This window comes from Amia ocellicauda, chromosome 15 (genome assembly GCF_036373705.1).
Source record: "Amia ocellicauda isolate fAmiCal2 chromosome 15, fAmiCal2.hap1, whole genome shotgun sequence".
NCBI classification, from domain to species: domain Eukaryota; kingdom Metazoa; phylum Chordata; class Actinopteri; order Amiiformes; family Amiidae; genus Amia; species Amia ocellicauda.
This window is the reverse complement of record NC_089864.1, coordinates 23,757,862-23,773,296: the sequence shown is the minus strand read 5'-3', so window position 1 is coordinate 23,773,296 and position 15,435 is coordinate 23,757,862. Positions and strand designations below refer to the sequence as shown.

General features: G+C 37.9%; 1 protein-coding gene across 1 annotated transcript in view; it reads right to left on the bottom strand.

Moving 5' to 3' along the window:
• The window catches only part of ppm1h (protein phosphatase, Mg2+/Mn2+ dependent, 1H), a 49,487-nt gene extending 34,637 nt beyond the window's left edge, over positions 1-14,850 (bottom strand). The window contains exon 1 of the mRNA XM_066724259.1: positions 14,370-14,850. Within this exon, the coding sequence (XP_066580356.1) occupies positions 14,370-14,602 (233 nt within the window). The 5' untranslated portion in view covers positions 14,603-14,850. The remainder of the gene's footprint in view (positions 1-14,369) is intronic.
• Positions 14,851-15,435: the final 585 nt, after the last annotated feature.

Sequence of the window (15,435 nt, the reverse complement as noted above, 5' to 3'; positions counted from 1 at the left end):
CATCTGAAATCAGTGTTGCTTTGTGGAAAAAAAAGTGCCAACAAAAATATGCATGTCAGTGGAAGGAATGTGATGCACATCAGTGTTTGGACTGTAGAAGCATTGAGACCAGTTAGACACTGAATGCATATTCAGATATAGGCATATTGGTTTATTGGTATTGCAAAGGTAATTATGTCTTATACTTATTAAAATAGATTATCTCGTGTGTATATTTTCATTGCCACTACCATGCAATTTCTTTATGAAACTTGAAGTGAATTGTTACCAGTCCCTGGTCTGTTGTAACTGCTGTTTATTTGGGGAATTCCTCCCAAAACTTGAGCTAAAACTGTAATCAACAATTATCTGTTATACAGCACTTCAAGAAGTGAGAAGAGTGAGATGAAATTCAGTTTCCAGGGCTAGAATACCTCAAATACCCAAACTAACCAAATTACAATTGCATTAGCATATACACTAACCTAAAGGATTATTAGGAACACCATACTAATACTGTGTTTGACCCCCTTTCGCCTTCAGAACTGCCTTAATTCTACGTGGCATTGATTCAACAAGGTGCTGAAAGCATTCTTTAGAAATGTTGGCCCATATTGATAGGATAGCATCTTGCAGTTGATGGAGATTTGTGGGATGCACATCCAGGGCACGAAGCTCCCGTTCCACCACATCCCAAAGATGCTCTATTGGGTTGAGATCTGGTGACTGTGGGGCCCAGTTTAGTACAGTGAACTCATTGTCATGTTAAAGAAACCAATTTGAAATGATTCGACCTTTGTAACATGGTGCATTATCCTGCTGGAAGTAGCCATCAGAGGATGGGTACATGGTGGTCATAAAGGGATGGACATGGTCAGAAACAATGCTCAGGTAGGCCGTGGCATTTAAACGATGCCCAATTGGCACTAAGGGGCCTAAAGTGTCCCAAGAAAACATCCCCCACACCATTACACCACCACCACCAGCCTGCACAGTGGTAACAAGGCATGATGGATCCATGTTCTCATTCTGTTTACGCCAAATTCTGACTCTACCATCTGAATGTCTCAACAGAAATCGAGACTCATCAGACCAGGCAACATTTTTCCAGTCTTCAACTGTCCAATTTTGGTGAGCTTGTGCAAATTGTAGCCTCTTTTTCCTATTTGTAGTGGAGATGAGTGGTACCCGGTGGGGTCTTCTGCTGTTGTCGCCCATCCGCCTCAAGGTTGTACGTGTTGTGGCTTCACAAATGCTTTGCTGCATACCTCGGTTGTAACGAGTGGTTATTTCAGTCAAAGTTGCTCTTCTATCAGCTTGAATCAGTCGGCCCATTCTCCTCTGACCTCTAGCATCAACAAGGCATTTTCGCCCACAGGACCGCCGCATACTGGATGTTTTTCCCTTTTCACACCATTCTTTGTAAACCCTAGAAATGGTTGTGCGTGAAAATCCCAGTAACTGAGCAGATTGTGAAATACTCAGACCGGCCCGTCTGGCACCAACAACCATGCCACGCTCAAAATTGCTTAAATCACTTTTCTTTCCCATTCAGACATTCAGTTTGGAGTTCAGGAGATTGTCTTGACCAGGACCACACCCCTAAATGCATTGAAGCAACTGCCATGTGATTGGTTGGTTAGATAATTGCATTAATGAGAAATTGAACAGGTGTTCCTAATAATCCTTTAGGTGAGTGTATATTCTCCAATCTTCAGTCTTAAAATCCTTTTATCTGCTTTGATTTGTACACTTTATGAAACCTGAAGGAGGGGGGGGGTAATGATTAAAATATAAAATAACCTGTTCTTCTTTTCTATCTCATTGTCTTTCAGTCACGGTTTTATGCTGTGACACCTTCAAGGTCACTCTTCTGCTCCCTGAAGCTATGCGCAGTGTACTAAAGCAGAAGAGATGTGCATATCAATATGAGTCACTGGTTTGCTGAAAACAACCGTTTATTGTGAATGTGCAACTGCATACTGCATAATTTCCCCTGGAAATGGGATGTGTATCTTGGTAAACCTAAGTAGAAAAAAATGACATTGGTAACAAAAGGGAGCAATATTCCTGAAAATTGAAGTGGCATGAAAGCCAACAATTTGAATAAGATTGTCCTCCAGTTGTAGAGAATGAATGGATCTGAATTAAACTGAAAACTATGCTTCTGTTGTACTGCAGTTAGAGCAAACTACTTCTGAATAAAAAGTTTCTTTTAATTGATATAAAACAGCTTTTCAGAATAGGAAGCATTATTCAAGTTCAAAAGGTTCTGTTTATGAGGTTTGATGCATTTCTTTAACAGTCAAATTAATAACTTAAATGTATTGAAAAAGCTTTACATGACCCTGCATACTTGCCACAAAATGAGAACAGGCCCTACCCTGTGTTTTATGCAGCCTGGTTGCCCTTCTTCCTACCAACACATGGTAGTCATGTAGTCTGCCTAATTAAATCAGTTATTGATGAATAATCTCACAATCATCTCAATTAGTATTTTCATTAAGGTACTTTGATGCATTGATTAAGTGGAAGCAGCTACACATTTATTTAATGGGATGTGCATCCCTTTATTATTAATACATCTTCTTCAATATTATTTGTTAGAATGTGTAAATAGATTTTTTTTTAAATGCACTAGCAGGAACATAATAAAAATATATCATAATAACAATGCAAGATATTTTGCAAGCGGCATCTTAATTGTCACTAAGTTTCATGAAAGAAAATATCCTGTCCATTATATTTGCCTATTAAATTTAAACACCGTTGGTTGGTTAACTCTGCCTTCTATTAGACCCATCTTAATCGTTGTTGCTAAGCTTCTTGTTGGATTGCTAGTGGTATTAAAAAGCACAGTTTTCAGCTTTGGCAATGTATAAATACTTTTTAACTGTTGCAACCAGCTTGTTTGCTTTTGATATTCCCAGATATGGCTGGCAAGGGCTATTATTATTATTAATTTCTTAGCAGACGCCCTTGTCCAGGGAGACTTACAAAAAATAAGTGCAATACAAAGTGCAATAATGCAGTGCACTAATACAGTATAGTTCAAGGCATAATACATTTTACAAATTCAGAATTTACATTATGTGGGCATTAGAAGTAAATGTATCGAAAAATCTTGACGAATGTCATTGTAGGCCTTGATCACATGACTGGCATTATCAGAGACAAATCCAGTCACATTATAAAAATGTACTTCAAGATTTCACAACATCAAAGCAGTAGTATTGAATAAAAGTGCCAAGGTGAGATATATCGGTATGCCAGAGACCGTAGGAAATGTAAATGATTAAATTATTTCAGTATTTGCCTTTTCTTCTTTTTTAATTGTAAACAACTCAAATCCATACATGGGTACACTGGTTCATCGAAATTGGTAATTGGTAATAGTTTGTTTTCACATGTTCTGGTATTAAGTAGCATTCATTCTTCAGATACATGCTTTAGATACACTGCCTTGTTTTTAGAAGAAAGCAAAGGAGGTCTAAAAGCATGTTTATTGGCAATGATACTAATGGACATAATCCAGGGACTTCTGGGACAGATTAATGTTGTCAATGATAAAGACTCAGCACAAGTTACTATTGATTACTGGAAACTATATCAGAAGCCTTCAATTGCTGTAGTTCTGTATTTATATTGACAGGGACCGAGGGAAGTAACCTAAGCTTTTCTCTGAATGATTATTATTTGGGCCAACATTTCTCTCCCGGACTCTGCTGATTTTGTAAAGACAGATACTTTTCGCTGCGTTACGTTACATTAAATATCTGTCCAAAAACTGCAGGCACCAAATTAGACCAATTTGTCTCTCTATGCCTCTATTTCCTCAGCAAGATCAGTCACTTTGTATTACGTTTCACTTTTTTATTTATTTCTTGTAGCTTATTTTCCTTTGGATCTATTGATTAATGTGTTTGTATAGAAATGTAATGTCAAAGCTCCAAACAACAGCTTGTTTCAAAGAGAAGTCTGGGTTGAATAATCACAGTAGGTTTAAATTACAAAATCCATTGCCAGGTGTTAGTCATGGGTTTCTTTTAGCCTAGTGGCTCAGCATTCACATTAAAAAAATCAATAATGTAATGCTTACCATGCTGAATGCTTTTGTTTTGATCCTTGTCGGCCAGAACGAAAAATACTGGAGGGTGAATGGAGAGAAAAAAAAAAAAAAAGACTTAAGAAGCACGAGTTAATGAATGGACAATACTGCAATCACAAGTAAGTGCTTGGAGTTGGAATAATCAGTTTTCTTCTGTCATTGTAAGCAGTCCATTTTTGTCCATAGATTTCCATTTGCAGTATAGCACATCAGTATCTCAGACCTCAGGATCTGTTGCAGGAAAACGATGCTTCTTGCAACCAGCCATTTATCTGTACTATTGGGAAATCCTTGTTTCCCTCACCTGATATTGGCATTCTTCTTGAATCAGAAATGATGCAAGTTTATTTGTGGAAAGTAGAGATCTTCAGTAGACTTTTCTCCATTGCCTTTGTAGGGATCTGTAGGGTACATACTAAGAACTGCTACAGAAACAGTAATGGGAGAGATAAAAGTATTCTGAAAGTGAATGTACTGGAAGTTATTTAAGCCACCAAAATGGTATAGAGGGAAGGTTTAACATTCATCAAGACCTTTGTGGTTTAAAAAAAAAAAAAAACTTTTCACTTGCCTTCATCTGCCTTTAAAGCTATAGGCCTAATTTGTATGGTTTAGTCATTAACAAGTGCTAACAAGCTCAGATACTTTGCTAACAAAATTTATTTAATCAATTCACTTAATTTGGGAGAAACTGCACCCAAATATATATTATGTTAGAAGGCACAAAGAATCCAATGCAAACTTTTGACGAGTATTTCCACATATCAGCTGGATAATGTTGTGCAAAATGTTCCTCCATCGAGTCCTTCAAGTCATGGAATACTAATCCATGGAAAACAAATGTGTCAAGATCAGTTATACTTGTATATAGGTCACATAATCCAGTGTACTTGTATATAGGTCACAGATGACACCCAGTTCTGTAAGTATTCAATTAATCTGAGAACTGTATTCAGCCCTGATTAAATGTGTTTCTTAGAAATTGGTCCCCTCAGAGCTTCAGGTGGTTCGGTAGAAACATAAATGTGTCTCAATGACTGTATGCTGCAAGAAACGAGCAAAACATAGCTCTTGTTCATCTTGTACAACTGTAAGAGGCCAAACGCTTTTCACTGTGCATTACTCGAATGAGACGTGATTCCTTGCATCGTTCTTCATTAAAAATACCAACCCCATACCAGCACCGAGCGGCTAGTCGCTTCCACTGGATTTGTTTAAATCCTATGTCTTGAATATATGCGTCATACTCAACTCACTTCTCCGTAATTCACCAAATCCACCAGCTTCTAACATTCACAAAACCATTTATTTCAAAATACCTCTCCCAGATCATTTTTATTTAAATTTCACTGGAATATGAAATACTGGTTCTAGCAACACAATTATATAAGGAAGTAGAATTATATTTTTGCTAGGACCCTACTGCATAAGAGCCTCATTCACTACTATACAATATGTGATTAAACAAATCAAATCAAACAAACAGCCGGGGGTCTAATCTAAGTTATTCACTGAAAAGAGGTGATGTATTTTTTTTTTTCACAGCATGTGACTGACTAGCACAATACTGGTACTTAAAACCACATGCAGTGCAATGTCTCGTGTTTTTATTTGTATTCCTGTTTTGTTTTCACATGAAACTTGTCATTGTTCTGAATCAGGTTTTGTCAGTAATTTAGCCGAAACACTGAAAAGGAGAACATCCTTTTGCCATTTGAATTAACAAGGTAAATAATATTCAAATCCAGCATTGTGAGATTTAAACAGTTTATCACAGCAGTACAATCTAACCTTTGCAGCATTTCAGTTCCAACTCATTCAATACGGATAGAAACAGTAAAGAAAGGTTTGAGGAGACTGCATGAGAACCTCGCAAATGCCTGGATTGGGCACTAAAGCATAAAGGCTTTAGTATGTTATGCACATATTAAATCATGTTTGAATTTCTTGGAGCTGCAAGGGGAAATCGTATGCGAGAGGAAAACCAGGAAAAAGATTGTCAGAATGTGTTATGCCTACAGTTAAACGTGGCATTGATGTGAAGGTTTATAACTGTAAAACTGATGTACAAATAGATTTCATAAAAGCATAATTATTCAAATTGTCAACATGAAGTAAAGGAAGATCCTTGTAGGGGATTGCTTTGCTTTTAACATGACCCTAAATTCAAAGCCACGTTAAATTCTTCATTAGAAGAAAAAGAAAAACATTGGCATGATATTTACGACCAGAAAAGCCTGCAGTCTATCTAAAACAACCTTTGACTGCATTTGTCTTGCAGGAAGTTAACAAATCTTCTTACACAATAACTTGTTTATCTTTCTAGCTGCACAGCAGTACCATTTCTGGGGATTTATTTCTTTATTTTGTGTTCTTTATTTCTTTATGATTGTGAAGGTAAATTAAAGATGAAAAGTGACTTGACATTTTATCTCCAATCACATGCAATGTAACTTCTGTTTCATTCAGATTTTTTTTAAATCTGCATAATAAATTGATTGTGTTGTAGTAGATTTATCCTGCATCCAAAGGAGAGGGAACTTTAATGTTCAGGAGAAGCAGCCAACTAGCTAAATCAAATGAACTGCTACCACATAAAATAAATCGATTAATGAGAAGAAAATCCAGCTTTTCCACTTTCTTAAATTAAAATCAATATAGTTTTTAAAAGGACTTTTCTTTTTTAAAACTTTGCACTTACAATGCAAACACTCTCACCACAAACCCCCTTACCGAACTGACATGCTCTGACACACTGGCATTTATTTTTCTTTGAAAGAAAAGGAAAATATTTGTAGAACGACCGACCATTTCTTCATTGCAATGCTTGTCACCTTTAGCTTTTTATGCCTCTCCACATTACATATTATTCCCAGCTGGTCTGTTCCTCGGGTTCATCTCACTCTACAAATCTCTGCAGCTGAACACAATCAGGATGCTGTTAGAAATCATGATTCAGTGCCCATTGGAAGGAATGCACACTTGACATTTAAGTTCTTCAGTGTTGATTTACCATCTAAAAACTGACAGTGTAAGCTTTTTTCCAACTTGAACTTGTACAGTTTCCAGATTTATTTTGTGAGAGACACTGTGTAAAAGGAACCAAGATGTTCATAGTAGCTTAGTAACATTCCAACAGTTGTTAATCTTGATTCCAGCAGCTTGTTATTAAAAAAAAAATCTGCTGCTTATTAGCTACTGATTATACAAAGTATTAGACATGTAGCCTATCCCCAAAGACTACATTTTTTAGATACCTCAGGATTCCATCAAGTATTCTCAAAATGAATTGATTCAGGTAAAAGACAACATAGTTTAAGATAGATAGAGTAGTTAAAACACTTGGGTGTGTAATTATACTAAATATTTTCTGAGCCTTTATAGATTAAATTAAAATCTCATACAGCATATAAAAAGGTTATTTTGCATTACATACTGTAATGCTGCCCTCCTGAAACTATGGTGGTCCTAAAGCACAAAGAGCTAAATATAAAACAACAACATGAAGAATATAAATTGAGAAAAATGTAATGAAATCACACATCTGGAATACCCAATACCCAAGGCTATCTTTGGCGAGGTTATTCACATTTTGAAATTCCATTTCCATGTTGAGTTTTTGTTAATTTCCGGTCATTGGTTCTCACTTTTAGTTGCACATTATTTTGTGTTCTCTCTATATATTTCTTCATTTTATGTGCTTACTTTATTTTAGGTGTTTGCTTTGCCTTATGCAACACTACTGCAGTTTGTTACAATAATGTGTTTTTCATGTTGTGGATACTAATTTAAAAGGGGGCAGCAGGTCAGACGGTTTTACAGTCCTGTTAATGTTCTCCTAAGGCTTATGCCAGTGACAAGTTTTAAACTGGTCTGATCCAATAACAACTCGGCTGAAACCAAAACCAAAAGCAGAACAAAGGAACAACTCGAGACCCTTAGGGCATCCCTTAAGCCCTGCTCTTGCCCTGAACTGTTGTTGTTTGTTGTTGATGATTTCATCTCCCTATTCACTGAATAAATTAAATCTAGGTCCAGTCATTCTTCACTGGTCCAACCCATTGCATCTATTTTAATTTATTTGAACTTTAATTCTGCTAAACGCAACCTTCCAGATGACATAGCGTACCCTTTTGAGTAAGAAGCAGGAACAGGGAAGAGAAAACAAAAGGTGAGTAATATAAAAACTCCTCAAAAAAATGTAGAATGCTTGTTCCTGAAATAGAATTCAAAAACACTTTTGTTGCTGTTGTTCCTATAAAGGTAGCCTTAGTTATATATTCAATATTTAACTTCCAATAGACCCAGAAGAAATCAATTGTGACTACATTTTTATTTTATTTGAATGCTGCTGCCTCTCTAATGAGGGAACCTATAATGTAATAGATATCAGAAGTTCTATATGATCCTGGTGTAATAAAACCATAAACTGCTAGTGGGTTGTTTTTTATTATTATTTTTTGTTTTTAATAGCATTTTCATCTTAAAAATTATGAGGGATGAGGCTGCTTTTTCTTTTCATAATTTATTATTCCAATATCAGTGCAACTCCAAAACACCAGCATAAATGAGTGAAATGCAGTGATTTACAGCCAGCACAGTACATTGCAAACCAATTATTAATATTTGATAGAAAATGGGGAAAAAAAATTGCTTAAATAATCCACTGAGACTTGAATATGAGATAGATTTGTTTATCTCAAAGGGCCTTCAATCAATATGTGGAGGGGGAAAATAATTTAGTGACTTGGGATAATATCTTGGGATAATAAAGTAGGGACAGACCTCGGTTGCTTTACCTCTGCCTGTGATTGCATTGTTTCAAAATGTAGTCAGTATGAAATGTTTTGACAATCTGAATTGCAATTACATGTGTTCTAGCACAGTTCCATTTGTATATTAAGCTTACGTAGGCCTATTTCTGTGTATTGAGCAATACAGACTTGTTCCACTTTCTGGTAATCCACCAGCCAATAATGGAAATACCAATTTGCTGTTAGTATCAGTTGAACAGTTACTTCATGCAACGAAAGCTGTGCTTCTGATGAACTAGGCCACTTTTATTTTTAACTGGTCACAATTAGTGCTGTCAACAGGATGAGAGAAACCCATTAAAATGCTGATGTGGACAGTATAAATCCACATTCTGTCTTTGTTAGTTCTGTTAAAAAGTGGTTTCTAACATTGATATAATTATTTATTATTAAATATACTGTATGCAGCCCTTGTGGTATCAGTCACCTTGAAAGAAAAGTCCTTTACTCTCCAATAAATATGAGAAGGTGGCAGCATTTGTTTTCTCTGCTAATGTGCATGTGCAGTTATACAATACTTACTGTACAAAACTTGAATCATATTACAGAACAATCTGGGGGGTATCAAAAACAAATCTCACTGTACTTTAGTCACATTACCAGGAGAAATGTATACTTAGTAGAGCAAAAAGGGATAAGGACTGTTTTCATGTTTGTACATTCCTCAGTTTGTTTGTGCGTTCTTGGATGTGTGCTCAGACCTTTGTTTTATGAATATGTTTAAAGGCCTGTCAGGGTTAATTCAGAATCCATTCATTGTGCACATCTCTGAAGGAGTCCGATATACTTCATTTTAACATCACTGGGAAAACGAATCTCCACACCGATTGGATTGAAAGCGCAGTCTGTTTGGTTTCTGCTCAAGGGGCAACCGCAATATCCCAGAAGCTGAACTTCAATTTCACATGCAGGAAACAAACACACGGAAAATGTAGGCAGCATAAAAACAAGCACAACTGGGTTAACTATATCTATGAATACTGAAAGCAAATTCTGGGAGGCTGACCACTCGGTTAATGGTTTTTTTTTTACCCTGCTCCCTGCTATACAGGATGCAAATACAAGCACATAATGCTGTACTAAGTGCAAAATCTGGATTTCTGCAATTAAAAACTTGTGCCGGGGGTTGTGGTGCAATGTTAGGAGCCTAGATCGCCCCAGCTAAACTAGGTCTCTCTAATCAAAATGCTGAAGTGCAATCAGTTTGACACCTAACAGAACCTGCTGCAGATACCAAGATCTGAGAGTTGTAGGTTGTGAGTTTCTTTTACAGGGTTCGTTTCCCCCCCGTTAGAAGTCACTATCTGTAGTTTTATTATACGTTTAATTTGTCTGTCATTAATATTTGGTAGAGTAAAGCTTCTGCCAGGCTTTGAAAGATAAGGTCTTAATTTATTCAAATTAGCCCCTAGTGTCATGGTTTTTATTTTTTCCTTTGGAATTTGTCCTTCATCACAAGGGGAAATTTCAGTAAATGTATGTCCGGATGGCACACTTTGTCAATAGTAAGGAAGCATTTGTACACTTTTTCTTTTTGTAGGGAACATCATAATAATCCTTAATAATAATAATTATAATTTTGGCCCTTTTATCACATTTTGGGCCAGATTAAATCAGAACTTTGACCACCCACTGGTTGCAACCCAGTAATTGTGGCAGGTTTTCTAATGCGAGAAATAGAAGATAAAAATAAAAGCCTCTGATATATGCAATTAGTGGGTGTTTCAAAACAGATAGTTTTTTTAATCCTGCCCTGCTCTGGTCTGATTCGTTTCTTGCTATATTGCATCGCTACATGGAAATAGTAATGTCAAATGAAACGTAACAGAAAACTGACCACAGTGCAATCTCGACATTTCAAATTGCCTCATAGAAGCCAATAGCACATCTCTACCTCACCCGAAATTCCCTTGCTTTCCTAACAGCCCGACGGTCACCCAATTTTTTCGATTGATCATGACCACACTGTATTTTAAATATACTCATTCTACTGTTCTGAAAGCAGTCACATTCTCTAGTTCAGATATTTACCTTAATATGATATGCCTAATGCTTTTATTTACTACGTTCCTTTTCAACAACAACAAAACCAATAGTAATTTGACACTTGATTCATTCCTGTAAATTTATGGTGAGTGATAAGATGTCTTCTGTATATAAAATTGAAATAAAAAGCATTATTTTCAGGTAGGTTTAAAGACCTGCCTGCTAAGACCGGATTGTATTAAGAGTGTTCACAATCAAAGATACAGTTTTAACTAAAGTATTCACATTCTTCATTTTAAACTGTGATATTCAGGGATTCATTTAATAGACAGTCAAATGTTTACACACATCCTGTCTTCACTCAATATTCAATCATTACAGTTCTCTTTAGGCTCCATCTGTGTGTGGCCAAACTCTGAAATGATTACTGACAAATAAGAATTGTTTAATGAACAATACTTATATATTCAAACTCAATGATTCACAGAATAATATGGTTTCAAATGAAGGGTGTGGCTACTCTTGACTACAAAACATGAAAATGCCTTAGATCAGGTCAAGCTTCAGTTCTACAGAGTCACAGCCCTGTTGCTGTGTTACTTTGTGTTGCTTGGGTTGAGTTATCATGGCTAATTATTACTTTGTCAGTCTTCCATATCGGTATGCATTTGATACCACTGTTTGTCCAAAACGTATTTTAAATACTACTGTGCTATGGTTCAACTTACACAATCCTAGATGCTGAGAATAACAAGAGATTAAGATCAGCTTTGACGCAGGACAACACAACTGATGACCCTCTGCTTTAGACTACATTTGCTGGACAGAGTAAATGTTGAATTCATTAAGGATACCAGTGGTTGGGAGTTTGTCCACAAATAGGACACCTACTTAACAACTCTAACAATGTTCTAAAACCTCTGCTGGACACTTGATACACATCTACAAATGTGTTTTTATTGTAGTGCCTGCCTATAGACATGTTAGCACCAGAATTAAATGAAAGAAACTTGCAGAGAACATCTTCCAGGGTCTTATTTTTTTGTCCAAAACAAAAACGAAAACTTTTATGTTTCAATGTAATCAATATTTCTTCTAATGATAATCACTGCTATTCCATAAAGGCCATGATCTACAAATACCTGGAAATAGTTGTAATTTAGACCAATTAAGTCAACACCCAATTCAATTAAGTCATGAATAGTCCAAGTAATGGAAACCAGAAGACCTTGTGGCTTTCCAGGACCAGGTGTCAATCACTGTCTTACCCAGTTAAAAAGACAAAAACAACAACAGATGTGTTATTGTTTTCTCATCATCTGTGAACACGCAGAATCCTTACTAATACATCTAGTAAAAGACACCCAAAAGCATATTCTGTTTGATTTCAAAGGTTTAACTGCCACAGAACAAATATGCTGTCCTTGTAAAAACCAAAGATTGTCAACATCTTTTAAAGCAGACATGTGAAAACAGGCGCATTGGTAATTTAATTTGCCTGAAAACGCTCTCTCTCCAGTGATGACTAACGCTTCGCCCCTTCGCAGAAATGAGGGACACAGAGGCACCTTAAGCATTCCTGGCAAATGTAATGCTCTGTGTTAAGCCCTGTGCTGTGCCAGCATTAAAAATATGCAGATGCATATTAATGTGTTTTAATCACTGTAAAGGATTGACGTTATTCTATATGAAACCACAGAATGAAGCAGCACAAACCATAGTTCCCAGTGTCCAGGTTATTACACACAAATCCCACTAGTTCCACAATAAAAGATAAATCCACAACGAAAGTACTATCTTCAATTTTTTTCCTAATAATATGTTTTAAGTAACATTTCCCAAGGAAGTTAATCAAGATCATACAGACATTTGACAAGGAGGTGCTCTCCCTTTTCAGAAAACAGATTAATCACTTTGTAAATGGTAGTGCATATGACCAGTATTTAACGCCTCTAAAGTCCTGCCAGAGTGGCACAGTATTTGGAGGAGGGAACAGCAACACAAATTGGCGTTCTTTGATAATAGATTAAGTGCTGAGTCCACAAATCACTACAGCTTCACATTTATTGTAGTCTATCATGTAAGTGACTTAAAACAGCAATGTAATATGCATATAGTCTGACAATACACACATTTAAAGCTGTGGTTTCAAAACTGTAGTCCGGGGACCCACAGGGGAATCTTATGGAAATGGTATGCTCTCCTGAGAAGCCTGCAAACAAGTGGTCTCCTATTAATGAAGGTACATCAACAAAATGTAATGAGAAAAGGAAGGGCTGTTTAGATACAGTCTTTGGGAATCTCTGATCTAGGTATGGGCACTCTCACAAACAATCAAATTGTCCAGTTTTTCCACAGTATATCTGTGCCCATGATCAGAGCTAAATGATGCCCTAGGGGAACTGTCACCGCCTAGTTTGCATTAATCTGAGCTGGTCATTTAAATGTTTTCAACCATACCCTAACTACACTTAAATTAGGAAAACATTAAGCTCAAATCTCTGCCAGGAATCATGAATTACTTCAGGATTCCATGTCAGCTGAATTGTATGTAAGCTTATTATATATGGGCAAGTGACATTTGTGTGAGTGTGGTGTCTCTGAGAGTTATGTATTCACACCAGTGATCAATGGGACAATTCTGGCCTACAACAGATTCTAATAATTATTTGTAGAAAAGTAGATTAGGTATGCAATAATACTGCATGGTTTGCGGGTTAAGTACAATGTTTCCATCGCGGTTAACACCGCAATCGTGCTTGGTCTACATGTATGAATTACAAAACGGAGAGTATGCGGGTTTTTTTCGCAATGGTTACCGTACTGGGATGCACCGCAACTGCAAGCTACGCCACATTGCAAAGCCAGGGTCTCCGTCAAAAGCAGATAATGCGCCTCACTGGACGCGCCGTGTCGGGGTGCAGAGGACAGCCACAGCCTGTGTGTGTGTGTGTGTGTGTGTGTGTGTGATATATATATATATATATATATATATATATATATACCTTATCTGAATGGAAAATGAGCTGATTGTAATTAGTGCCAAACTGAAAGCGTGCGTGCGTACGTATGTGCTCGGATGCAAAGCCCTCATTCTGAGAGTTATTACACATCCCAGCGCCAGTGCTGCTCCAGGCTGCATTAACTTCAGAGCAAAAAGTAGGAAAAGGTGTAGCGTAGGCCACGGATCACTGAACGACACTTCACCCAAGGAAACGTCTCTGTATGGACATGGGAAGCATTACATAAAAGCGATATCGCTCACATACGGCCGCCAAGCAATTGCCCATACACTCAGTCGCAGTACAGTAGACGCGCTAATCTGCATTCATTTCCACCTGTCACACGCAGCCTGCAGCGCTGGGGAGGGCCGCTGATCTGGGACAGGGGGCTGCAGGGATACATACACCGGACAGTGCCTGTGCAGGACGATGTGTTGTTATTAGTATTTGTAGATGTTGTAAGATGGACGCAGCACTTACTCCGCATAGCCCGTGGACCAGGGCAGCCGCCGCGTCTCCTTCAGGATCAGGATGGGTCTGGCGATGTGGTCCGCCGAGCACTCCACCTCGTCCGGGGACAGTCCCAGGAACTCGGGGCGCATGTAGGGGAAGCGCAGCGGCAGCTCCGAGCCGCTCAGATGATCCGCGCTGGAGCTGCCAGCCATGATGCCTCCCATGAAATTGGCAACCGCAGATTTCACTCTTGTGAGCATTTTTTTGGTTTGTTTTTTTCAACCGCGGAGGGAATCGTTACCAGAAACTGCACGGATCCCCCTTCCCCGAATAGCCCACCCCCCACCCCAGCCCCGAGATGTGCTCGGACGACGGTGCGAGGATGACAGTCGCCAGGCAGGGGCTCATTCAGACCTGCAGGAGCTCTGTGAACACGGAAATAAAGTCACCGCCAGCGTGGTCATGTGACGAGCCGGCTGCTGGATTTGGTCGCAGAGCCAGTGCTTTGGTTTGAGCTGCTTACTGAGTCAGTGGGAACAGGTCAAAGGTAGCCCTCAGCCTATGGACCAGGATTTGGCATGATCTCAAACAAGGCTACAGGCAGAGCTTCAAGACATGTGCCTGCTATGCATTATTTAGCTCACTGTGAATGACATTGCTTTATATCTTCTTTTATTCTCTTAAATTCATTAAAGGTGCCTACATGCAGTTGTCTCTGCAGCTCATTGAGATGACGACATCTTCCCATGTCTTATTACAAATATTAGTCACATGGTCAAGACTCCAGGCCTGCTTATGTGTCAGGAACAAATCTAACACCAACTAACATAAGTAGGACTGGATGAATTAAAGAATAAACTAACATTGCAAACAATGCTTGTAATAGTGAGATGGGGTTTTCTAAAGTTGGGGTGTGAGGGTGTGTTAAGTATAGTTATAAAACTGAAGTGTGTCTTAAATAATAATCCTCACATGACAGGACTCAATGGTATAGAGCCTTACAGCAGGTGATTGAATGTGCTTATATTGGAGGAGTGATTTAGTCCTGGGTAGGCGACCTTTGCATTTCCATTCATTTGCAAGACTTTGCTCC